At 49.1% G+C, this 25,531-nt stretch overlaps 1 protein-coding gene across 3 annotated transcripts in view; it reads left to right on the top strand.

The window, feature by feature from the left end:
* Positions 1 to 23,832, top strand: part of MECP2 (methyl-CpG binding protein 2) — a 72,227-nt gene extending 48,395 nt beyond the window's left edge. For all 3 annotated transcript variants that reach the window (XM_035288090.3, XM_035288091.3, XM_035288092.3), the window contains 2 exons: positions 16,032 to 16,382; positions 17,155 to 23,832. In XM_035288090.3, coding sequence (XP_035143981.1) covers positions 16,032 to 16,382; positions 17,155 to 18,238 — 1,435 coding nt within the window. In that variant the 3' untranslated portion in view covers positions 18,239 to 23,832. The remainder of the gene's footprint in view (positions 1 to 16,031; positions 16,383 to 17,154) is intronic.
* The last annotated feature ends 1,699 nt before the right edge of the window (positions 23,833 to 25,531 follow it).

Raw genomic sequence — 25,531 nt, 5'->3', positions numbered from 1 at the left:
ACTTATGATCTTTCCTCCACCTGTCTATCTTCCACACAATCCCTATCATCCTCATTCCCCTGCTTTAAACCCAAGAGTGGCACTGTGTGTTCGAGTGACATCAGGGTCGCTAATTTGGCCCCTGCCTCTCTTTCTGGCCCCTACCACTGCTGCTGCTTTTCTTGGTCACGTATCCCTCGGCAGTCCAGGACTGCTTGTACCTGCTCCCAAGTACCATGTTTCTTGCACTCCTCGCGTTTGTAATTGGCTCCCGTCTAAGTCCCCTTCTCTTCTTCTTTCCCTCCCCTGTGGCCTTGCCTTGTGTCCTGCTTATTCCTGAAGACTCAGTCAGGTATCTCTTCCCCAAAGAGCCCTTCCTAACCCTCTGACCTGGGTTAGGCCCTGCCTCTCCACACCCGTGCTTCCTGCCAAGTCCTCAGCTGTCTCTGATCCTGTGTACCTCCTGGCATTGGGGGGCTGTGACACTCAGCCTCTGGGCCCACAGACCCTTGTTTTGGGCTTGCTCACTGCCCCAATTGGTCCTCTGCTATTGAGGATTCTGTGCCAGTCCCTGATTCCACCACATACACACATGTAGACAGCCCTCCTAGTGCCTGGCTCCCTCCGTGTCTCTTCTGTCACCCATTCCCATGGTTGTAGCCTGGAGTTGGTCATGACTGGAAACCCTTCCCTCCACAGAGCTCTAACTTAGCCAGCTCTGCCTATGACAAGAACTTACTGTCTCTCAGCTTGCAGTGTCCACCACTGACGCCCCGGGGACTCCTGTCGGTCTTCCCTCCTCTCGCAAACTGTTTCAGATGGACTTGTTTTAGAATTTACCATCGTAACTGAGCTCCCTTCAGCCCATGCCTCCTGGGCTCCTGGTCAGTCTGTTTCTCCTTTTAGCCAAACTCTCCTAAGACTTCTCTCCACACACTGGCCCTCTTCCTCGCCTGCCACTCCTTGCTCAGCTCACTCCATGAAGGCTTGCTTTCCCACATTCCATGAAATAATCTTCTCAGTCATTGGTGGCTGTCACTCCTCCTCAGCCCTTCCGTGTGTCTCTTCTGGGACCTCATACTCTCCAGGTGGCCACCTATCTCACATCTTGAACCCCCTCTGGGTTTGGGAGAATTCTCACCTCAAGAGTTTGATGGGAGGCCAGGCGACCTCTGATTGTGGTTACTGCAAATGCCAGATGCTTCTTTGTCTAGCTTCCCTTTCAGTCATGGCAGCAGTGGGCAAACTATCTCAAGGGTCAAATCTGGCTCACTGCCTGTTTTCGTAAATGAACTTTACCAAGACCCATTTCCACCCAGTCCTTTGTGCATTGTCCATGACTGCTCTCCTGTACAACAGCGGTAGGCGGGTTGTGACAGATACTGTCTGCCCCACAAGGTGGAAAATACTTATCTGGCCCTTTACAGAAAGAAATCACCTGAGTTTTACATGGGTATAGGTATGTACCCTGGCCTCTGCCAGTCAGACTCACATGCTAGGAGGAGCAGGGCCAGGCAGGAGAGCCCTCTCTACTGGCATTGGGGATGCAGGAAAGATGAGCTCCTTGGCCACAGTGGGCACAGTGTTAGTGGCCAGTGCTGCCCCCTTGCAGGGTCTCAAAGGCAGTGCTCGCTGCTTGGGCTGGCTTGGCAGAAGGTTTTGGAATATTGTTCCTGGCCAACTGGACTCAAACCTGTTCCTCCAACCCTCTAGGGATTCTCTCATCACCCAGTTAGCCTTTTTCCCCTAGTTTTTTAAATGGCAGTAAAATACACAAAAGATAAAATGTACTACCTCAACCATTTTTAAGTGTACAATTCTGTGGTGTTGAGCACGTTTATATTGTTGTGCAACCTTCACCACATTCATCCTCAGGAGCATTTTATCAGTTCCTGTCTGTATAAATCAGCTAGAGTTGGTTTCTGTTGATTGCCACCAATAATCTTGACAGATATGTCTGATCTTCCTTCTCTGCACTGACTCCTCTTTCTCTGTCTCTGTTGATTCTTTCTCCTCATCACAACTCCAAATAGCAGGGGGAAGGTTGTTTACATTTACATCCAGAGTGCCCTCACCTACTCGCCTGGCTCTTCAAACCTCTCCCCAGAACTCCAGACTCATATATATCTAGCTGCCCTTTCAGCCTCTAGAGAGCTAAATACCTCAGTAGCAAAAACATGAGATATGGAAGCCAGAGTCCAGAATCTCTTGCATTTTCCCTGCCCCAGCACTCATGCCCTTCAGTGATGGCACCTAGGCCAGCCCCCTGCGTCCCTGCCTGGACTCTGCAGTAGTCTCAAGTGGCAGACCTGGAGGTCACTCTCCAGATCCCCTGCAGACACTCTGGTTAGCAGGCAGTGTCCAGCTGTTCCTTCAGCTGGCCTCAGCTGCAAGAGCCTCCTTACCCAAGGTCATGCCATTTCCACGACAGCACCCTGGTGACTGAGTGAGGTGAGGGTACAAGGCCCCTACAGGGCCATCTTTTTGACTTCTTCCTCCCACCTCCTTTTATGGATATCAGTTCCTTATGAACATTTTACACCCCAAACTGTGACTTCACATCTGCTTCTGTAGAGCCCACCGTGTGGCATCTTGCATCTTCCTGCCCCACTCCCTCTACTCGACATCTTCCCATAGTTAAAATGGGCTGGGTTTTTTTGTTTTTTTTTTTTTTTTGTCACCCAGGCTGGAGTGCAGTAGCACAATCACGGCTCACTGCAGCCTCAACCTCCCGGGTTCAAGCACTCCTCCCAGATAGCTGACACTATAGATATGCACTACCACACCTGGCTAATTTTCATATTTTTTGTAGAGACTGGGGTCTCCCTATGTTGCCTGGGCTGGTCTCGAACTCCTAGGCTCAAGCGATCTTCCTGCCTTAATCTCCCAAAGTGAAGGATTACAGGTGTGTGCCACTGTGCCCAGCCTCAGATGGGCTCTTTGAAAAATGTTCATCAGATCAGGTTACTCCCCTGAGAAAAACCCTCCCAGAATAAAACCCAGAGTCCATTGCTTGGAAGCAGAGGCAGCTTCATGGGCCTGTGTAACTGCCCAGGGTTTGGTGGAACCCAGGCTTGGTTTAATACTATCTCAAAATTCTTTATTTTTGAACAAGAGGCCCGGCATTTTCATTTTGCACCAGGCTCCACAAGTTGTGTAACTGGGCCTGCTTCAGCAGCCACATGGAACATCATCACTCCCTGCCTATTTGAGCTCATTTTCTACCATTCTCTCCCTTGCTCACTTGGCTTCAGCCCACTACTCTTGCTCTTCCTGGAACTTGGCAGAATGTTGCTGGAGTCAGACTCTTGGCCCTTGATGCTCCTCATTGGCTGGACCCCTCTTTACTTGACCTGCTCCCTCACCACTCACTTCCTTCAGGTCTGTGTTCAGATTTCATCTTCTCAGAGAGGCTTTGGCCCCTGTCCATCTCTCTGACTTTGCCTCTAACCTCTCCCCCACCACCACTGCACTAAGCTGCCCCAGAACTTTGTAGATATTATGTCTGGTCTTCTGATGTTTCCCCCTTGGAAGAATCCCAAAATGCCTGAAGAATACTTTCTTTATCCTTGAAGTTGAGTATGTTGACTAGAGTCTGTGTTGCTATTGAGCATTCTTTATCACATTTTCCTGGGAACATGGTGTATTCTTTCAGGCTGCAGATGTAGTCGTCTCTGTTTCAGGTCAGCTCTCTTATGTATCTTTGACAGCATCTTCTGTTCCATTTGTTGGGTTCTGTACTTCAGGGACACAAATTCCTTATGTTGGATTGTCTTTGTCTTTCTTCCAATGCTATTAGCTTTGCCCTAATTGCTTTAGCTTTTGTCTTTTTCATCTGCATTCACTTTGTCTAATTTGATTTTCAGCTATGTATATTCTGTTTCTGGCTGGTTTTCAGTATAGTTAGTTTCATAATGATGTGTTTTGGTCTGCAGTTTGTTTCTCTAGGTTGGAAATCTGTCTTTTCATCTTACTGTTTTATCATCCCATCTTTGAACTCTTTTATTGGGAACATGTTCTTGCGATGTTGTGGGGAATTTCTTTCTCTTCCTTGTGTATTCTCTTCTTTGTGGGAGACTTTGCCTTTCTCGTGCCATCTCCGTCCCTGAGCCTGTTTTTTTTTCTTTTGGTCATAATATGTTTGCAGAGTTACCATGTCACTTCTTTTCATCTTGGCTCAGGCTTGGATGGCTCTGCATAGCCGTTCTGTTTGCTTTGAGTCAGTGTAGGAATTCTTGGCTCTGTCTTCCCAGTTTCTTGGCGTCGTCTCTTGCTGTTTTCCCCTCTGAGCTATCGTGTACAGGCTTGTTATCTTGTATTCGGAGAGAATTTGCACGCTGGAGGGAGCTGCAGCCATGTAGTCCTTGGCTCTATCTAGATTATTCTCTCTGTTCTAAGAATTGGGTTGGATGTCTTATACTAAGGCTCACTCTAGCCACATAAGGTATGTGTATACCATTTCCATAGGGATGGGGGGGCACCTCACTCTCTGGGTGGCTCCATAATCTAAGAGCAGTTGCTTCCCACAGAGCGGGCACTTTGCCATTTCTCCTGCACCTCCCAGCTGGAGTTTGTGGGCCTAAAAGGAAAAAGTGAAGGACTCCCTTGGTTGCTTCTCTCCAGCTTACCGGCTGCAAATTCCCAGGGTGTTGCCTCCTTCCTAGGGTGGTTTCTGGGGAGGGGACAGGAGCCTGGCTTTGCTGCTGCATTGTCCTCTGGAGTCTTTTCTCAGACTGCTTTGAATTACACCCCTTTCCTTTGTTTGCTGCGATCTTCCTTTCACACTCCCCTTCCCCACCTTTCTTTTGTGTCTTTCTTACTAGGATTGGAAGAGGGCAATTCTGCAGGAGGTCTGCATCTAATTCCCTAATCCATGTGGGAGTGCTCCTGTGGTGAGCTTTGTGACACAATGGTGAGAAATAATCTCTAGAGCAGTGGCTACCAGAAACAAGCCATCCTCCCCCACCCACTCCTTCTGGCTGTCCTCAGATGCCTATTCTGGGTAAATGTAAATGTCAGGTTCCAAAGAAGATCCAGTAGGGATATATATATATTTTTTGAGACAGAGTCTCGCTGTGTTGCCCAGGCTGGAGTACAGTGGCGTGATCTCAGCTCACTGCAACCTCCGCCTCTTAGGTTCAAGCGATTCTCCTGCCTCAGCCTCCCAAGTAGCTGGTATTGCAGGTGCCCACCACCACTCCTGGGTAATTCTTTTTGTATTTTTACTAGATTTGGGGTTTCACTATGTTGGCCAGGCTGGTCTTGAACTCCTGACCTCGTGATCTGCATGCCTTAGCCTCCCAAATTGCTGGGATTACAAGCGTGAGCCACTGTGTCTGGCCTCCAGTTGGGATCTCGACTGGAATGATTGGTGTTCAGTCATTATAGTTTCTACCTAGTTTGTATTTGTACACAGGACAGTTACTAATTTGTTGATACTTATTTGATGCTCAGTCCCTAGAGTTGTTTATGGGATGGAGCTTGAGTCCCTGCTGCTTCCTCCTGTGGCAGCAGCTGGAGTCAGGGTGGGGACCAGCGGTGCTACTGACAGATCCCTGAGACAAGTAGAATCTCTTTTATATCAGTGTCTCTCTCTGTCCCAGCAATGCCCGGGGAAACCTGGCCAGCCTGTCTCTGACCTCTCCACCTAGGGCACTGGTGGTTCAGGCCCTTCTATTTGCCACTAGCAAACCGCACTTCTGCCAGCCTGGCTCTTAGGTCCAGTTTCTCTGATCTTGCAGATTTTCTCCAGCTCTGCTAGGGAATCCTCATACCTCCAGCAGTTCCCTCCTTTGCTCGTGTTTAGCTGTAGTGGAATTATATGAGCGCTGCTTCTCTCACATGAATCCCAGCTGCATCGCATTGTACAACAGTTCCTCTGAAGGCATCGATAGAGAGATTTCCTTCTTTTTTTCCTTTTGTTGGTCGTTTTAGTACAAACAAGGTGAAATAAACTTGGAGGCTCAGATGTCAGCATTGCAAACCAAATATGTCAGGCAGGCTGACGTGGACTGACCTACACTAGTGATATGCAAGATGATGAAAACAAGGGCACTCCAAGTTAGTGATGAGATATTGAGATCGAATGAGCCCGTCCTTAACGCAGACTTCTCCAGTAAAAGAGATCTCCTTTCTGTCCTTTTTTGTTCCCCAAAATGCCCAAAATGTGTTGCCTTCATGACAAAAATGTATTTGGCAGATTTTCTGTTATTCAGGAAAAGCAGCCAACACTTTGATAAAAGTCTGTGAAACTTGTTTACGTGGAGTATGCAAAGGTAAGGAAAAAAATCAGGAAATGAGGAAAGGCAGCAGTGGCGGGAATGTGTTGCTGGGCACAGAAAAGTCATACACAATGTCAGTATCTATGGAAACAGACCACTTGGACCTTGAAGACTAGGTATTTGGAATTGAAAGCATTGGAGGCCAGCTTGACCTGGTGAGTCTCTAACCACTTGTGTGTAGGATCAGCGCAAGAACGCTGCTAGAATATAGAGGCAAAGATGCAAGAGGAAATCATTGGAGAAGTTGCCAGGTAATGGTGAGCTAATCTAAAAAAATACATGCTTCTAAATTGGACGTGGTCGTGTATCTGTAGTCCCAGCCACTTCCGAGCCTGAGGCAGGAGGATTGCTTGAGCCCAGCAGCTTGAAGTCTAGCCTGGGTGACATAGCGAGACCCTGTCTCCCTAAAAAAACGTTTTTGTTGTTTTGTTTTGGGATTTTTTTTTTGGTCTTTTTTCCCCCTTTTTGTGAGTAATGGGGTCTCACTATGTTGCCCAGGCAGGTCTTGAACTCCTGGGCTCAAAGAATCCTCCTGCCTCTGCCTTCCTAAGTGCTGAGATAATAGGTGTAAGCCACTGCGCTCAGAAAAAAACTTTTTAAAATGAGAATATAATTTTTTAAAAGACAAGCTTTTGGGGAAGGGTATTCCACTTATATGAAATTTCAACACTAGGCAGATTTGTGGAGACAAATAAATTAGTGGTTACCAGGGGCTTCGAGGAGTGGGAATGGGGAGCAGCTGCTTAATTTGTTAGGAAAGTGTTTTGGAACTAGATAGTGGTGATGGTTGCACATTTAGCATGTACTAAATGCGGTGGTAAATTTTATGTGTATTTTACCACGGTTTTTAAAAAATGATCAAATGCCTTCAAAATAGTAACCTTCCACTTGGCTTCATGCCTACTCATTAAACTTGTTGAACTAAATTTTTTTCTGATTATCATGGTTACTGTGTCTAGGCTTCAGAGTTTGACATTCAGTTCGGCTTGGTCCAGTCTAGCATGTATTACTATAGGTCCCCACATTGGCCTCTTCCTTAGATGGATGACCCAGCTGTCTTCCGGGGCTCTGTGCCGCAGCCAGACAAGCTTGCTCCGAGACAGCTGTATGGGCTCAGAGCACTGGCCAGGCATCACAAAACCTATCTTTGATTTAGAGTAATTGGTGATCAGTTGCTGTTTTAATGGTTTTTTTTTTTTTAATTTAGATATAATTCACATATCACGAAATTCACTCATTTAAACTGTACAATTCATTCTTCAATATAATTCATAGGCTCACAGAAAAAAATTTTTTTAAGTGTGTGGTTCAGTGGCTTTTAGTACATTCACAGAATTGTACAACCATCACCTCTGTGTCCTTCCAAAACATTTTCAGCACCCAAAAGAAACCCCAGACACACTAGCAGTCACCTCTTATTACCCACAGCCCCTGGCAACATCCAGTCTACTTCCTGTCTCTATGGATTTGCCTATTCTGGACATTTCCTGTAAATGGAATTATGTACAGTGTGGCCTTTTGTGTCTGGCCTCTTTCACTGAGATAATGTTCTCAAGGTTCATCTACATTGTAGCAAGTGTCAGAATTTCTTTCCTTTTTGAGGTTGGTTAATATTACATCCTATAGATCATGAAGTTTTGTTTATCCATCTATCCCTCAGGGATGTATATTTGGGTTGCCCCCAACATTTGGCTATTGTAAACTGTACTGCCATGAACATTGGTATATGGATATCTGTTTGGTTACAGGTTTTGTTTTTTTTTTCTTTGCAAGGGCAAGGGGACAGAGTCTTGCCCTGTCACCCAGGCTGGATTACAGTGGCATGAGGTCTGCTTACTGCAACCTACGCCTCCCAGGTTCAAGCAATTCTCCTGCCTCAGCGTCCTGAGTAGCTGGGATTACAGGCATACACCACTATGCCTGGCTAATTTTTTTGTATTTTTAGTAGATACGAGGTTTCACCATTTTGGCCAGGCTGGTCTCAGACTCCTGACCTCAGGTAGTCCACCCACCTCAGCCTCCCAGAGTTCTGGGATTACAGACATAAGCCACCAGGCCCGGCCTGGTTTTGGTTTTTTGAGAGTCTATGGCTAGGAGTAAAATTGTCAGGTTATATGGTAACTCCATGTTTAACATTTGAGTAACTGCTAAACTGTTCTCCACAGCAGGAATTTTTGAACCTGTTTTTTTTTTTTAACTGTATGTGGTGGGCTTGTGTTCAGGTTTTCGTTTTACATATCTATAAAAACGAGATTTGCCGTATGACACTGGTGGCCTATATTTGCAGAGGGGTCTGCTTTTGGTTGGCAAGAACTGCATTTTATTTAAGCTTTTCAAAACATGAATGGTTTCTTGCATCTTTTCAGAAGTGGACAATTAAGAAAGGGACTGTGAATTCAGAGCAGGGCAGCTGAACCTCAGGCTCCACCATTGTAGCCTTCAAGCTGAACCTCATTCACTCTTGCTCCCTAGAGACCACTGAGATACTCTTCCTGTGCCAGTTTGATTTCTCAGATTTTTAAAGGGCTAAAAGCTCATGTCTCAAAGTGCTGTAGCCTTTATTGATTCATGCAGAGAAGCCTCCTTGATTCTGCGATTCTGCAGCTAATACTGGAAGTAGAAAGAATTGGAAGCACCAGCTGGATGACACTTTAGGGTGGAAGCAGCCAGTATGGGGGGAGCTGCTAATTTCCTGCGGTCCCAGAGCTGTAGCCACTGCCCTGCCCTTAGGTTAGCTGCTCTTTGTGCTGCGCCAGGGATAACTGGAAGTGAAAGGTGCTGAGAAATGCCATCTCCTGAAAGGGATGAGCATGAGTGAATTACTAAAGGTTGGGGTAGATATTGCTGGGGCTCTGGAAGTTTCTCTGGAGCTCACTCCAGGGGACAGGGAAGGGACTGGATTCCAATTCAAGTGAAAAATACCTTTCATCTACCTTGTTCACCTGGCTTTTTTGCCTTTTTTTAAATCTGAAAACCTCAGGGATGGAGTAGTCTTTCCTACGGGCCTTTGTCACAGGATCACTGCAGGTCACATGATGAAAATGCAGGCAGTTCCTGCCATCGGATCCCTCAAGACATCGTTTGGCCTGAAAACAAGATTCCTGCAACTCTAATTTTCCTTTGCTAGATCAAGTGAAGGATTTGATCTAATGTTTGCATTTTAGTAGCAAAATCACTGAATATTTTATTTCTTAAGAGCCTTACCTCATATTTTGTAGGTATTTAAAATTTTGTAAAGGCCTTTCTGCTTCACTGTGATGTGTGCATTCCTAGAAAAAAATCTTGTGTTCTCTGAATCGTACAATAAAAACATGAGTTTGTGTAGGAAAAACTGGGGTGGGGCAGATCACTCCAAACCTGTGTGGTGTGGTTATTGGAGCTCACTGATGAAACCATGAACAGTTCTAGCTGAAAGAACGCCAGGGCTCACTGAGGTCTGTTGGCATTTCCCCCAGCACCTCCACAGCCCCTTTTTGCTGTGCCTGGGACTGTGCTTGCTTCCTCATGCTGCTACAGGCCCTTAATGCCATTTGCTTCCCAATAGATGAGCCATTAGGGTACCAAGCAAGGCCTTTTTCAGCAGGGGGGAATACCTTTGCCCCTCCTTCTCTCACACTGATAGCTTCTCCATATTGAGTGTCACATTGTGGGAAGCATTGTGGTTATTTGAGCCACTAAAAAAGGTACTTCTTCAAGTTTTCCAGCTTTTTTTTTCTTTTGAGACAAGGTCTCCCTCTGTCACTGCAACCCCTGCCTCCTGGGTTCAAGTGATTCTTCTGCCTCAGCTCCCTGAGTAGCTGGGATTACAGGTGCACACCACCACACCCCGCTAATTTTTGTATTTTTAGTAGAGATGGGGTTTCACCATGTTGGTCAGGCTGGTCTCGAACTGACCTCATGATCCTCCCGCCTCGGCCTCCCAAAGTGCTGGGATTGCAGGCATGAGCCACGGCGCCCAGCCTCCAGCTTTTTTTCTTAATGTCTTTGTGTAATATGAAGGCATTCTCTTTAATTGTTGAAAAGCTTGCCTGCCACTGCTTCAAAATATTACTGTCAATTGGCACAGCTTCCGATTATATTGCTGTCATCTCCCTCCTTTTAAACATGTTACCATATTTGTATTTCCCCCAGTCCATTGATTACTTGAGAGTTAGTCATAGTTCTCGTGCTGTTTCACTCCTAAACATTTAGGCATGCCTTTCCTAAGAGCAGACAGTACAGTTAAGACACTCAGGGAGTTTAGCAATGAGCTAGCACAGAACCTTACTCACATTTCTTTACATACCCCATTAATGCCTTTTTTAGTGCCTTTGGGTCTGGAATGCAGTCCAGGACCATGTGTTGCATTCGTTTGTGTCATCCCTTCAGTCTCCTTTATCAGAAATCTTCCCCCACCCTCTTGTTTTCTCTCATTGTCTTGAAGAGTCCAGGCCGTGGTTGCGGCACGCCCTCTCTGGACTCTTCCTGCTGTCTCCTCCTGGTGAACTTCAGTCTCCCATTTGAGGTGGATGCTGGTTCATCTCAGCAGCACTGAGGGGCCAGAGGTTCAGTTTGGTCGCTTGTTAAGGTGGTCCCTACCAGATTTCTCCACAGAAAAGGGCCCCATACTTTCCCTTGCTCTTCAGCCTGTGTATTCCTTTCTTTCTTGCCAGCTTGTGGGTGGCTTCTCTAGCAGCTTCTGTAAGATATTCAGTCTGGCAGTTGTAGTTGTTTCAACAGGAGAGGTGTCTGCATACCTGGCCACCACATGGATCCATCCTCCTAGTATAACCATCCTCCATGCTACTGTCACTGGGTCATCTCCTCGGTGATTTCCTCCACCTCATCTTCTGCCATCTCCAAGCCACCAGTGTCCAACAGGCTTCTGATACTTTGCAAACTCATTTGTTTATTCACCAATTCAGAGCCCACCTTGTTTTCAGCACCGAGCTAGTCTCTCCTTGCTAGAAACTTATGGTCAAAGGTCTCTAGCCATCAGAAGAAGCACGTGGAGTGCCCTATGTTGTGGTTATTCCTCCAGCATGCATTGAATAAGGGTTTCTCCTGTGCCTGGCATCATGCATTGAATGGGGAGATGGGGGTTGACATGCACACTGGGGACTTAGGTGCTCTCCCTTATAGAGCAGGGAGGGAGGCAGGAGAGGAGAGGAGAAGAGAGGAGAGGCAGAAGCAGGGAAGGTGTTGCAGGGAACATATCTCAGAAGTGCCATTTTTTTTTTTTTTTTTTGAGATGGAATCTTGCTCTATCACCCAGTCTGCAGTGTACTGGTGCAATCTTAGCTCACTGCAGCCTCCGCCTTCCAGGTTCAAGCAGTTCTCATGCCTCAGCCCCCAAGTACCTGGAACCACAGGCACACACTACCATACCTGGAAAATGTTTTGTATTTTTAGTAGAGACAGAGTTTTGCCATGTTGCCCAGGCTGGTCTTGAACTCCTGGCCTCAAGTGATCCACCCACCTCAGCCTCCCAGAGTGCTGGGATTACAGGCTTGAGGCACTACACCCAGCCTAGAAGTGCCATCTGAACTGAACCTGAAAGATGAAAGTTCTCCAGATAAACCTGAAAGTTCTCCAAATGAAAAGGTGGGAGAGGGTGATAGGGTTAGACCCAGAGCTGCTGGTCACACAGGGTGGGCATCATTGGTCACACTGGTGATGAGGTAGGAGCTATAACCATGTTGATAGTGTCACCGCTGCCCATCTGTCCTGGCAAACTCTAAGCCCTCCATGCCCACCTCTGGAACACATCAGCCCTGAGAGCCCAGCTCAGGCCTTCCTCCTCCAGCCCACCCACTCCTAATTATCCACACCCCTGTGCTTCCACTGTGCCTGGAACAAGCTTTCTTTAGGGAAGGGAGCTAGAACTATGTTGTTGTTACCTATTTGTTCTCTCTTCCAAACTGTGAGCCTTGGAGGTAGAAGGATGATGCAGGGTCTAGCCCAGGATGAAGGCAGTTGGATAGACATACGTGTTTGTGACTCACAGTGATCTCGAACTTCCATTTTTTTTCCCATCTGTAACACTTGAGTTGAATAGGTAGTTTTTCTGAGGTTACTTCAACTCTTAAAATGTATGAACTTACAAACTAGGTATTTAGTTCTCATAATCAAGACTGTGTGTGGCAGGGGTCTGATTAGAGGGAGGATGAGGAAGGGGGTATGGTTTTGGGTTTTTGTTTTGTTGGTTTTTTTGAGATGGAGTCTCACTCTGTCACCCAGGCTAGAGTGCAGTGGCGTGATCTCAGCTTACTGCAACCTCTACCTCCTGGGTTCAAGTAATTCTCTTGTCTCAGCCTCCCGAGTAGCTGGGATTTCAGGCACCTGCCACCATGCCCAGCTAATATTTGTATTTTTAGTAGAGATGGAGTTTTGCCATGTTGGCCGGGCTGGTCTCAATCTCTTGACCTCAAGTGATCCATCTACCTTGGCCTCTCAAAGTGCTGGGATTACAGGAGTGAGCCACCGTGCCCGGCCTGCCCCTCAGTCTTTTCCTTCTGAATCAGTGGCACCACCATCTTCCCAGGCTTTGGAAATGGTCCCTGACTCACCTCTGCCCCTCACCCCCACACCAATCCACCAGGGAGTTCTGTTGCTTCACCACCTAGACCAGCCCCAAATCCTCAACTGCTCCCACCCTAGGCCATGCCTGGACCAAAGCTGGAGGCCTCTCATGGATTCTCCCTGTTTTTCTCTTGCACTCCCTGGGCTTTCTGGCACAAGATACCCCAGAACCAGAATCACATGTCTCTCCTAGGAGCCAATTCGGTGGGTTTACTGCCCCTGGAGTGTCATTGTTGGCCTTAGAATATGTCCCACTGCAGGTTTCCAGAGCAATGTAGTCAAAAGTTACTTGAAATAAATATTTGCTCTGTGGTATCGACAATTTGGTATAGAATTAAACTTGTTTGGCTCAGCGTAACGGCTCACACCTGTAATCCCAGCACTTTGGGAGGCCAAGGCGGGTGGATCACAAGGTCGGGACAAGGAAGACCAGCTTGGCCAAGATGGTGAAACCCTGTCTCTACCAAAAATACAAAAATTAGCTGGGTGTGGTGGCAGGCGCCTGTAATCCCAGCTACTCAGGAAGCTGAGGCAGGAGAATCACTTGAACCTGGGGGGCGGACGTTGCAGTGAGCTGAGCAAGACTCTGTCTCAAAAAAAAAAAAAGGAGACAGAGTCTCACTCTGTCACTCAGGCTGGAGTGCGGTGATGTAGCTATGGTTCTCTGCAGCCTCAGACTCCGGGCTCAAATAATACTTCTGCCTCAGTCTCCCAAAATGCTGAGATTGTAGGCTGAAGCCACCATGTCTGGCCCAAGCTCATTTGTTTCTATTTGCATTCAGTGTAATGAGGTTTTGTTACTTTTTGAATTTTATTTGGGATAATATAAACTTTTACATGATTCAGAAGTCACAATGACACTGATTCAGCTAGGTCTCACTCCTGTGCCTGTACCCTCAACTTGTTCCCACTGCCCCATCCAGGGAGCCAGTTTCATTAGTTCTTGGTATGTCCTTCCCTAATCTCCCTTTCTTACCTAAAATCGCTCCATCACAGTGTTTGGAGCTCTTGTTTAGTCCATTTGGAGCTGGACAGTACTCCAGTGTGTGGGTGCACCATAGTTTATTCAATAAGTTCCCTGGTGATAGGGATCTGAGGGATTGTAGCCTTTGGCTGGTAAAAATAATGCTGTAGCAAATAATATCATGCATATGTTCTTTGAGATTTTTGGAGGTGTCTCTAGCATAGATTTCTAGAAAGCATTCCTTAGGTCACATTTAGGTTTATACTTTGACCTCATGGTGATTAGGGTATTCGGGAATGCAAATGAGAGTTTCGAAGAAGCCAGATCTTTTCCAGTAGTTCACTGTTTTTCTCTGACATCAGGACCGTCCAGGTTCCAAGGAGCAGCTGTGGCATTAGGCAGTGCCATGATGGATTGTGTGGAAGTACTGATTCCCGTCTGTCTGCTCTGTTGGCCCACTCTGCCGGTGGCTCCCCTTCTCTCCCTCCTTTATGGGGAACTGCCTAGGGGGCCATTCTCAGAGGCTGATCTTGGATGGGCCACAGGCCACACCTAGCTCCCCAGGGTTCTTTATCATTTCACATTGAGAGCTCTGTACTGGAACAGATTAGGGACCTCCACTTTACAATAAGTAAGACTGCTCTGTGGGTTGTAGGATGCCTCTTAATATGCAGTGACTCGGCAGCCACGCCTTGGCCCCTAAACTGCTGGAGGAAGTTACAGTTTGGGAGAAACTCAGGGGTGAGTTACAGTGGGGACAAGACATTCCCTCACTCTAAGACCTTGTCACTAGATTGGAGCTGCTCTTGCCTCCCTACACCTGACCTAACGGTTCTGGAGAGGTATGTCCTTGTAGCTTCTGACTCCCAGTGCCAACCAGCCTTCAGTAATTTCCCTACATCATTTGAGTCCTGGTTTCCCAAGGATGCTTGCCAGTGTGTGCCGTGGTGCCCTCACTGAACAGTCTGTGCAGTGTAGACAAGAGGGGGAGTCTCTTCGGGTAGACCAGCCACAAGACGGTGACCAGCACTGATGAACCACGTGGGACAGGGGAATTGTGGGGCTGAGAACCTGGAGCGCAGGATAGTCAGGCTCTTTTCCAGAATGAACTGCTAATGAAGGGACTCGCAGGTGGCTGCTGCTTTCCAAGCTGCCCCTGTTGTTGCTGAGACTCTGAAGTCCTAGGAGGTTTCATGGTGGCATACTAGACAGGTTAGTAAAGCATCATGGCCAGACACTGATTCTGGGGCCTGGGGCCTCACGGTGGCCATTTCTGAAGAGACCCTACCAGGCCAAAGTGATGTGCAGAGAAGGGAGCTGCTTCTGTCACCAGAAAAGAATGGGGAGGACTCCCATCCTAGAATAGGAAGGGTGCTCTTCTGCACCAGCAGGAACGGGACACATGGCTCTACCTGGACCACCCCTTTTTCCTTGCTCTTCCCTCTGCATCTGCTGTGGCTGAGGCTATTCCTTGTCAGGGAATGTCTTGTGTTAAAGGCTCACGCCACCTGGGAGCACTTCTCTTATCACCCCAGAACCTGGGTGGCAGTTTCTTGTGACCTGAGTTAGCCATTATTTTTATAGTGCCATTGTACCTTTTCTCCCATGATGCTCACACTAAGGATGCCCAGATGGGTTTACCCATTGTCAAGATAAGGAAACGGAGGCACAGAAGGCTGAGGTCATTTGCTGGGGTTCATGTTTGGAAACTGGCAAAGGATTTGAGTGCAGTTTGGCTCCAAACCTGTGCTTTCCGTAACACTATGGTGTGCCTCATTGAGGATTTATTCTAGAAAACCAAAAAGACGCCCAAGCCCTGGCCTTCACAAAGGAGACCCCCACCCCCATTTGACTCCCTTTCCAGCATTTGACAGTCTCTTGTCAGGCATCGAGCCCAGAGGCCTGTGAGGTGCGACTCATGCTGGGGTGGGATGCTCAGGAGCCACGCAGTGATTCTGCTCAGAGGAAAGGGCTCCGACTCTTCTGCAATGCCAGGAGTGAAACTTGCAGGTGGCCACAGTGCAGGTCGGCCACGCCGGCCAGCACCACCAGGGCCCAAGTTCCTAAAGAAATATTTGGGTCCCAGCTTGGCCTGAGGCCCTGTTGTCCTGGAGAAGGACATCAAGATCTGAGTGTATGATGGACCAGGGCCTTGCATGTGGTGAGCGTCCAAGCCTGCCACTGCTCATTTGTTCTGCAGACTAGCATGTTCTTTGTGATACTTACATACTTGTTTAACACTTCAGGGAAGAAAAGTCAGAAGACCAGGATCTCCAGGGCCTCAAGGACAAGCCCCTCAAGTTCAAAAAGGTGAAGAAAGATAAGAAAGAAGACAAAGAGGGCAAGCATGAGCCCGTGCAGCCATCAGCGCACCACTCTGCCGAGCCCGCAGAGGCAGGCAAAGCGGAGACGTCAGAAGGGTCAGGCTCCGCCCCAGCCGTGCCAGAAGCTTCTGCCTCCCCCAAACAGCGGCGCTCCATCATCCGTGACCGGGGACCCATGTATGATGACCCCACCCTACCTGAAGGCTGGACACGGAAGCTTAAGCAAAGGAAATCTGGCCGCTCTGCTGGGAAGTATGATGTGTATTTGATTAAGTAAGTAAGAGCAACTCCTGTCTCTACAGGGCAGGGAGGGCAGAGACGGGGATCTCTCATGGAGCAGGAAAATGTAGTGCCTAACCCCACAACGGGGGTGGGGGGACCATAAACAGTGAACACCAAGAGCAGGTATGCTTGAAATGACTGTGTGCAGAGGTCAATGTCCTCTATCCTCTCCGCGCCTCGAGTTCTTATCTGGAGATGGAATAGCTGCAGAAGCAGAGGAACTTGCAGAGCCAGGGGTTCTGAGGAGGAGTGAAGAAGCATATTTCTGTTGTGCCCCTTAAATGATCCCAAAAAGGTTAGCAGTTTTCACATGACATTGGCAGATAGCCTCATTTAATTCCATAACCCTGAGAAGAGTGAGCAAAGGATTATCTTGTTGAAACTGATTCCCAGAGAGTTTGAGCACCATACCCGAGTTCAGAATTAGGAATGTTCTAGATGGTGACTCAGGCCCAGGAATGTTCCAGATGGTGACTCAGGCCCAGGCACCAAGCAGCAGAATGGGCCTCAGTCCAACAGCCCCTCTGTACCAGGCCTGACTCTTTGGTTGCTGGACTTTGGAGAGGCCTGGGGAGTCAGGGGCAGGGAGATGAGTGAGTGTCTTTGGTGACAGACAGATCCTCAGGGGCAGCTAGGCAGTGTGATTCTTGTTCAATAGTAACATTTATCAGAGCGTTGTCACCACCATCCGCTCTGCCCTATCTCTGACATTGCCATGGGGAACCTCTAATTGTTTTTTGTGTCTTTCCATTTGTCCTCACAGTCCCCAGGGAAAAGCCTTTCGCTCTAAAGTGGAATTGATTGCATACTTCGAAAAGGTAGGCGACACATCCCTGGACCCTAATGATTTTGACTTCACGGTAACTGGGAGAGGGAGCCCCTCCCGGCGAGAGCAGAAACCACCTAAGAAGCCCAAATCTCCCAAAGCTCCAGGAACTGGCAGAGGCCGGGGACGCCCCAAAGGGAGCGGCACAACGAGACCCAAGGCGGCCACGTCAGAGGGTGTGCAGGTGAAAAGGGTCCTGGAGAAAAGCCCTGGGAAGCTCCTCGTCAAGATGCCTTTCCAAACTTCGCCAGGGGGCAAGGCTGAGGGGGGTGGGGCCACCACATCCACCCAGGTTATGGTGATCAAACGCCCTGGCAGGAAGCGAAAAGCCGAGGCCGACCCTCAGGCCATTCCCAAGAAACGGGGCCGAAAGCCAGGGAGTGTGGTGGCAGCCGCTGCTGCCGAGGCCAAAAAGAAAGCCGTGAAGGAGTCTTCTATCCGATCTGTGCAGGAGACCGTACTCCCCATCAAGAAGCGCAAGACCCGGGAGACGGTCAGCATCGAGGTCAAGGAAGTGGTGAAGCCCCTGCTGGTGTCCACCCTCGGTGAGAAGAGTGGGAAGGGACTGAAGACCTGTAAGAGCCCAGGGCGGAAAAGCAAGGAGAGCAGCCCCAAGGGGCGCAGCAGCAGCGCCTCCTCGCCCCCCAAGAAGGAGCACCACCACCATCACCACCACTCAGAGTCCCCAAAGGCCCCCGTGCCACTGCTCCCACCCCTGCCCCCACCCCCACCTGAGCCCGAGAGCTCCGAGGACCCCACCAGCCCCCCTGAGCCCCAGGACTTGAGCAGCAGCGTCTGCAAAGAGGAGAAGATGCCCAGAGGAGGCTCGCTGGAGAGCGACGGCTGCCCCAAGGAGCCAGCTAAGACTCAGCCCGCGGTCGCTACCGCCGCCACGGCCGCAGAAAAGTACAAACACCGAGGGGAGGGAGAGCGCAAAGACATTGTTTCATCCTCCATGCCAAGGCCAAACAGAGAGGAGCCTGTGGACAGCCGGACGCCCGTGACCGAGAGAGTTAGCTGACTTTACGCAGAGCGGATTGCAAAGCAAACCAACAAGAATAAAGGCAGCTGTTGTCTCTTCTCCTTATGGGTAGGGCTCTGACAAAGCTTCCCGATTAACTGAAATAAAAAATATTTTTTTTTCTTTCAGTAAACTTAGAGTTTCGTGGCTTCAGGGTGGGAGTAGTTGGAGCATTGGGGATGTTTTTCTTACCGACAAGCACAGTCAGGTTGAAGACCTAACCAGGGCCGGAAGTAGCTTTGCACTTTTCTAAACTAGGCTCCTTCAACAAGGCTTGCTGCAGATACTACTGACCAGACAAGCTGTTGACCAGGCACCTCCCTTCCTGCCCAAACCTTTCCCCCATGTGGTCGTTAGAGACAGTTGAGAGGACACTCCCTTTTTCGGTGCCATCAGTGCTCTGTCTACAGCTCCCCCAGCTCCCCCCACCTCCCCCACTCCCAACCATGTTGGGACAGGGAGGTGTGAGGCAGGAGAGACAGTTGGCTTGTTTAGAGAAGATGGCTATGATCACTGGCTATGGCCCATGCGATCCCACCTGTGGTGGCTCAAGTCTGGCCCCACACCAGCCCCAATCCAAAACTGGCAAGGACACTTCACAGGAAAGGAAAGTGGTACCTGTCTGCTCCAGCTCTGGCATGGCTAGGAGGGAGTCATCCCTTGAACTACTAGGTGTAGACTAGCCTAAACCACAGGAGAGGATGGCCCAGGGTGAGGTGGCATCGTCCATTCTCAAGGGACGTCCTCCAGTGGGTAGCGCTAGAGAGGCCATGGAGGCAGTAGGACAAGGTGCGGGCAGGCTGGCCCGGGTCGGGCCAGGCCGAGCACAGCGGGCTGAGAGAGATTCCTAATCTCTCAGAGCAGTCTGTGACTCGTAGTTAGGGACTTAGTGGACAGGGGAGGGGCAAGGAGTGAGGAGAAGAAAATGTTTCAGTTACTTTCCAATTCTACCCCTTTAGGGACAGCTTAGAATTATTTGCACTATTGAATCTTCATGTTCCCACTTCAAAACAAACAGATGCTCTGAGAGCAAACTGGCTTGAATTGGTGACATTTGGTCCCTCAAGCCACCAGATGTGACGGTGTTGAGAACTACCTGGATTTGTATATATACCTGCGCTTGTTTTAAAGTGGGCTCAGCACATAGGGTTCCCACGAAGCTCCGAAACTCTAAGTGTTTGCTGCAATTTTATAAGGACTTCCTGATTGGTTTCTCTTCTCCCCTTCCATTTCTGCCTTTTGTTCATTTCATCCTTTCACTTCTTTCCCTTCCTCCTCCTAGTTCATTCCTTCTGTTCCAGGCAGCCGTGGTGCCCAACCACACTTGTCGGCTCCAGTCCCTAGAACTCTGCCTGCCCTTTGTCTTCCTGCTGCCAGTACCAGCCCCACCCTGTTTTGAGCCCTAAGGAGGCCTTGGGCTCCACCGAGTCCAACCTGGCCTGTCTATGAAGAGCAAGAGAGCAGCAAGGTGTTGCTCTCCTAGGTAGCCCCCACTTCCCTGGTAAGAAAAAGCAAAAGGCATTTCCCACCCTGAACAATGAGCCTTTTCATCCTTCTACTCTAGATAAGTGGACTGGAGGAGCTGGGCCGGATTTGGTAGCTGAGGAAAGTGCAGAGGCCCCCTATGGCCTACCAGTCATCGAGTAGCCCAACAAGGGCTCCATGCCACCCGACCTTGACCTCACTCAGAAGTCCAGAGTCTAGTGTAGTATACAGCGCAGCAGCAGCGGTGCTGATGCAGAACTTTCGATACCAGAGCTGGAACCAGCACCTAGGTCCCCGTCCCTTCTCTGCTCCCCTTTTCCCTTGGAGTTCTTTTCTAATGGAAGTGTTTTGCTTTTGCTTAATGCAGTGGGGCCGGAACAGCACACATTTCACTCTGGTCCATAGGCGTGGTGCAGGGTTTAGAGGCGTGGGCTTGCTGTGGGTTTTTAATTGACTAGTTTTCATTTGGGATCCCATCTTTTTAACCTCTGTTCAGGAAGTCCTTATCTAGCTGCATATCTTCATCATATTGGTATATCCTTTTCTGTGTTTACAGAGATGTCTCTCATATCTAAATCTGTCCAACTGAGAAGTACCTTATCAAAGCAGCAAATGAGACAGAAACACCCACGGGCATGTCCCATGTGAGCTGCTGCCATGAACTGTCAAGTGCGTGTTGTCTTGTGTATTTCAGTTACTGTCCCCTGGCTTCCTTACTGCGGTGTAATCATGAAGGAGTGAAACACCATAGAAACTGTCTAGCACTTCCTTGCCAGTCTGTAGTGATCAGGAACCATAGTTGACAGTTCCAATCAGTAGCTTAAGAAAAAAAATGTGTTTGTCCCTTCTGGAATGGCTAGAAGTGAGGGAGTTTGCCCCATTCTGTTTGTAGAGTCTCAAAGTTGGACTTTTGAGCATTTATGTATCCATTTCCTTATGCTGTAAAACAAGTCCTGCAACCAAACTCCCATCAGCCCAATCCCTGATCCCTGATCCCTTCCACCTGCTCTGCTGCCCACTCCCCCACACAGCTTCACTTCTGACTCTTCCCCAGGAAGGGAAGAGGAGTCAGAGGAGAGGGTGAGTCCTCTAGACTCTTCCTCCAAGGACAAAAGGCTCCTGCCCCCACAGTGGCCTCGCACTCCTGGCACCACCAAAGGACACTTATCCACAAGAGCGCAGCATCCAACCAGGTTGTCACTGAGATGTTTATTTTGGTCAGTTGGCTATTTATGCATTATTCTTAGTCCAATGCAATATGGCTTCTGGACTCAGTGTCAGGAGCTGCTTCCCCATCAGCTGGGTGTCATCTGGTCCTGGTAAGAGGAGTGTGGGGCCCACCAGGCCCTCCTGTCACCTATGACAGTTCATTCAGGGCCAATTGGGCAGTCATGGTTGGAAACAGCATTTCAAGTGTCACTTACTTTCATTCGGGCCCCACCTACAGCTCCCTCACTCCCCAGCTTCTTTCCCTTCAAGTTTGTTCCAGAGCTGCCAGAGGGGCCTGAGGCTCCTTAGGGTTTTCTCTCTGTTTCCCCCTTTCTTCCTCGTTCCCTCTTCTTTCCCTTTCAGCAGACTGCCTTGGTGGTCTAACACCCTGGCAGGCAGGGGCCCTGCAGCTCCCACGCTGCCCCTGCCTTGGGGTCAGGTTGACAGGCGGTTGGAGGGAAAGCCTTAAGCTGCAGGATTCTCACCAGCTGTGTCCGGCCCAGTTTTGGGGTGTGACCTCAATTTTGTCTGTACTTGAACACTATGAAGATGGGGGCCTCTTTTGATGAATTTGTGAAAATAGAAGAATTGACCGACAGCTTTCCAGTACCCATGGGGCTAGGTCATTAATGTCAGACCCACAGTCTCCCCCACTCTTGTTCCAGTTGTTAGTTACTACCTCCTCTCCTGACAATACTGTATGTCCTCGAGCTCCCCCAGGTCTACCCCTCCCAGCCCTGCCTGGTGGCGGGCTTGTCATAGCCGGTGGGATCGCCAGCCTTGACAGCTCAGTGAGCTGGAGATACTTGGTCACGGCACTAGCACAGCTCCCTTCTGCTGATGATGTATTCCCGTATCAAAAGGCACAGGGGACACCCAGAAATGCCACATCCCCCAGTCCATCAATACCAAACTAGCCAAGGGCCCCAGCCTCTCAGCTCACTGGATGGCAGAAGCTGCGACTCGTGAGAGCCGATGCAGGTGCAGACAATCGTCTGTTGGGTGGCATTATTCGAGGCCTGAGGCATGAACAGTGCGCCTGGGACAGGGAGCAGCCCCTAATTGTCACATGCTTCTCTGTCCAGCTTTTCATTGCTGTGACAGTGATGGCAAAAGAGTAATAACCAGACACAAACTGCCAAGTTTGGTGGAGAAAGGAGTTTCTTTAGCTGACAGTACCTCTGAATGTTGAATCACTAAGCAGCTCAAGCCCAGGAGGGAGCAAAAGGATATCAGCGGAGTCCCCTGGGTGGGACCATCTGGATTTCGTTTAGCCCAAGTGGAGCCTGACAGCCAGAACTCTGTAACCCCTCTAACCACAGCTCCTTTTCCAGAGCATTCCAGTCAGTTACTCTGGGCTGACTGGGCCAGGGAGGTCACAGGTACCAGTTCTTTGAGAAGACTGTTGGGATCCATTTTTAGCCTGTCATTGCCCCAAATGGATTCCTGTTTCAAGTTCACACCTGCAGATTCTAGGACCCATGTCCTAGACTTCAGGGAGTGAGCTGTTTCTAGAGCCCCTGCCCTGGAGGGGTTCTGGAGGACCTGCCCAGTGGGGGACAGAGCCCTGCTCCCTCCATGTCTTCCTGCTCTTCTCTCTGCTCTGCTCTGAAGGGATTTATTTGTTCTCTGCATTTTGGTGTCTTTCTCTTTTAGATATTCTATCAGTCTTCAGAAAAGGCATGGTCTACTTGTTACAAATCGCTAGGATACTGCCTCCTCCAGGGTCTATAATTACATATTAGAGGGGAAAAGCTGAACACTGAAGTCAGTTCTCAACAATTTAGAAGGAAAACCTAGAAAACATTTGGCAGAAAGTTACATTTCAATTTTTTTCAATGAATTAAGAACAAGCTTTTACAAAAATGCTGATCTAAAAATACTTAGCACTTGACCTGAGATGTCTGGTGAGCATTACAGACAAGGGGGATCTGAGGAGGTGGAAACGGGGCTCCCTGAGACTCTGGACCATTTTGTCATTGAGTAGCAGACATGAGGACATGAAAGGTGGAGCGTTCACTGGTGACCCCGAAGGCCCAGCACCACCCTACTTCTGCTCTTCTCATCTTGACAGAGCCTGCCCCGGCGCTGATGTGTTAGGAAAACACCCAGGGAACTAGGAAGGCACTTCTGCCTGAGGGGCAGCTTGCCCTGCCCACTCCTGCTCTGCTCCCCTCAGATCGCAGGCCTTGGCAAAGTGGCTGCATGGTGGGCGCCCTGGTGCTCCCTTCTGAGCTGGCCTCTCACTGCCTCCCCAAGGCCCCCTGCCCGCCCTGTCAGGAGGCAGAGGGAGGCACATGTGAGGGCAGTGCAAGGAGGAAGCACCGCCCCCCTCACTCTCCAGGCCATGACCTTGCACAGGCAGAGCCCAGACCCTGGAGGAAATCCTACTTTTGAATTCAAGAACATTTGGGGAACTTGGAAATCTCTTTGTCCCCAACCCCCCATTCTGTCCTACCTTTGATCAGGTCCTGCTCAGCAGTGAGAGCAGATGAGGTGAAAAGGCCAAGAGGTTTGGCTCCTGCCCACTGATAGCCCCTCCCTGCAGCGTTTGTGTGTCAAGTGGCAAAGCTGTTCTTCCTGGTGACCCTGATTATATCCAGTAACGTATAGACTGTGCGCATAGGCCTGCTTTGTCTCTTCTATCCTGGGCTTTTGTTTTGCTTTTTAGTTTTGCTTTTAGTTTTTCTGTCCCTTTTATTTATGCACCGACTAGACACACAAAGCAGTGGAATTTTTATATATATATCTGTATATTGCACAATTATCAACTCATTTTGCTTGTGGCTCCACACACAAAAAAAGACCTGTTAAAATTATACCTGTTGCTTAATTACAATATTCTGATAACCATAGCATAGGACAAGGGAAAATAAAAAAAAAAAGAAAAAAATGACAAATCTGTCTGCTGGTCACTTCTTCTGTCCAAGCAGATTCGTGGTCTTTCCTCGCTTCTTTCAAGGGCTTCCCTGTGCCAGGCGAAGGAGGCTCCAGGCAACACCCAGGTTTTGCACTCTGTTTCTCCCATGCTTGTGAAAGAGGTCCCAAGGTTCTGGGTGCAGGAGCACTCCCTTGGCCTGCTGAAGTCTGGAACGTAGTCGGCACAGCCTGGTCCCCTTCCACCTGTGGGAGCTGGAGTCCACTGGGGTGGCCTGACTTCCCAGTCCCATTCCAGTGACCTGGTGAGGGTGAGCCTGTGTGGAGAGTCCGCCTCACAGGCTTTCCCCGCCATTAGGGCCCGGTGTGTTTCACCCTTCCCACTCTGTCGACCCTGGGGCCTGGAGCAGAGACGGGAGGCCTGGCCTGTCTCTGAACCTGTGAGCTGCACCAGGTAGAACGCCAGCGACCCCAGAATCACATGCGTGAGTCCAGTGGGTCCCTTCCAGGAAGTAGTGAAGACTCCAGAAATATCCCTTTCTTCTCCCCCATCCTACGAGTAATTGCATTTGCTTTTGTAATTCTTAATGAGCAATATCTGCTAGAGAGTTTAGCTGTAACAGTTCTTTTTGATCATCTTTTTTTAAGTAATTTGAAACACCAAAAAAATCAGAAACTTGTTCTTCCAAAGCAGAGAGCATTATAATCACCAGGGCCAAAAGCTTCCCTCCCTGCTGTCATTGCTTCTTCTGAGGCCTGAATCCAAAAGAAAAACAGCAGTAGGCTCTTTCAGTGGCCGGGCTACCCACTGGGCCCCTCGGAGGACTAGGGCTGTGGCAGCCTCTGGGCCCACATCCAGGGCCTGCTCCGGCGCGTGCTCAGTGTTAGCAGTGGGTCACGATGCTCTTTCCCACCCAGCCTGGGATGGGGCAGAGGAGGCCGTTGCCGCTGATGTTTGGCCATGAACAGGTGGGTGTCTGCATGCGTCCACGAGCGTGCTTTCTGACTGACATGAAATCGACGCCTGAGTTAGCCTCACCTGGTGACCTCTAGCCCTGCCCGGATGGAGCAGGGCCCACCCGGTTCAGTGTTTCTGGGGAGCTGGACAGTGGAGTGCAAAAGGCTTGCAGAACTTGAAGCCTGCTCCTTCCCTTGCTACCACGGCCTCCTTTCCGTTTGATTTATCACTGCTTCAATCAATAACAGCCGCTCCAGAGTCAGTAGTCGATGAATATATGACCAAATATCACCAGGACTGTTAGTCAATGTGTGCCGAGCCCTTGCTGTGCTGGGCTCCCGTGTATCTGGACACTAACGTGTGCTGTGTTTGCTCTCCTTCCCCTTCCTTCTTTGCCCTTTCCTTGTCTTTCTGGGGTTTTTCTGTTTGGGTTTGGTTTGGTTTTTATTTCTCCTTTTGTGTTCCAAACATGAGGTTCTCTCTACTGGTCCTCTTAACTGTGGTGTTGAGGCTTATATTTGTGTAATTTTGGGTGGGTGAAAGGAACTTTGCTAAGTAAATCTCTTCTGTGTTTGAACTGAAGTCTGTATTGTAACTATGTTTAAAGTAATTGTTCCAGAGACAAATACTTCTAGACACTTTTCCTTTACAAGCAAAAGCATTCTGAGGGAGGGGGTGGTGGCTGAAATGAGAGCAGAGAGCCCAGCTCAGCGAGAACCCACCCAAAGCAGTGGAGCCCGGGAGTCCCATGCCAAGCCAGCAAA

This window comes from Callithrix jacchus, chromosome X (genome assembly GCF_049354715.1).
Source record: "Callithrix jacchus isolate 240 chromosome X, calJac240_pri, whole genome shotgun sequence".
NCBI lineage: Eukaryota > Metazoa > Chordata > Mammalia > Primates > Cebidae > Callithrix > Callithrix jacchus.
Note: the sequence above shows the minus strand (reverse complement) of the source record. Positions and strands in the feature narration are given on the sequence as shown.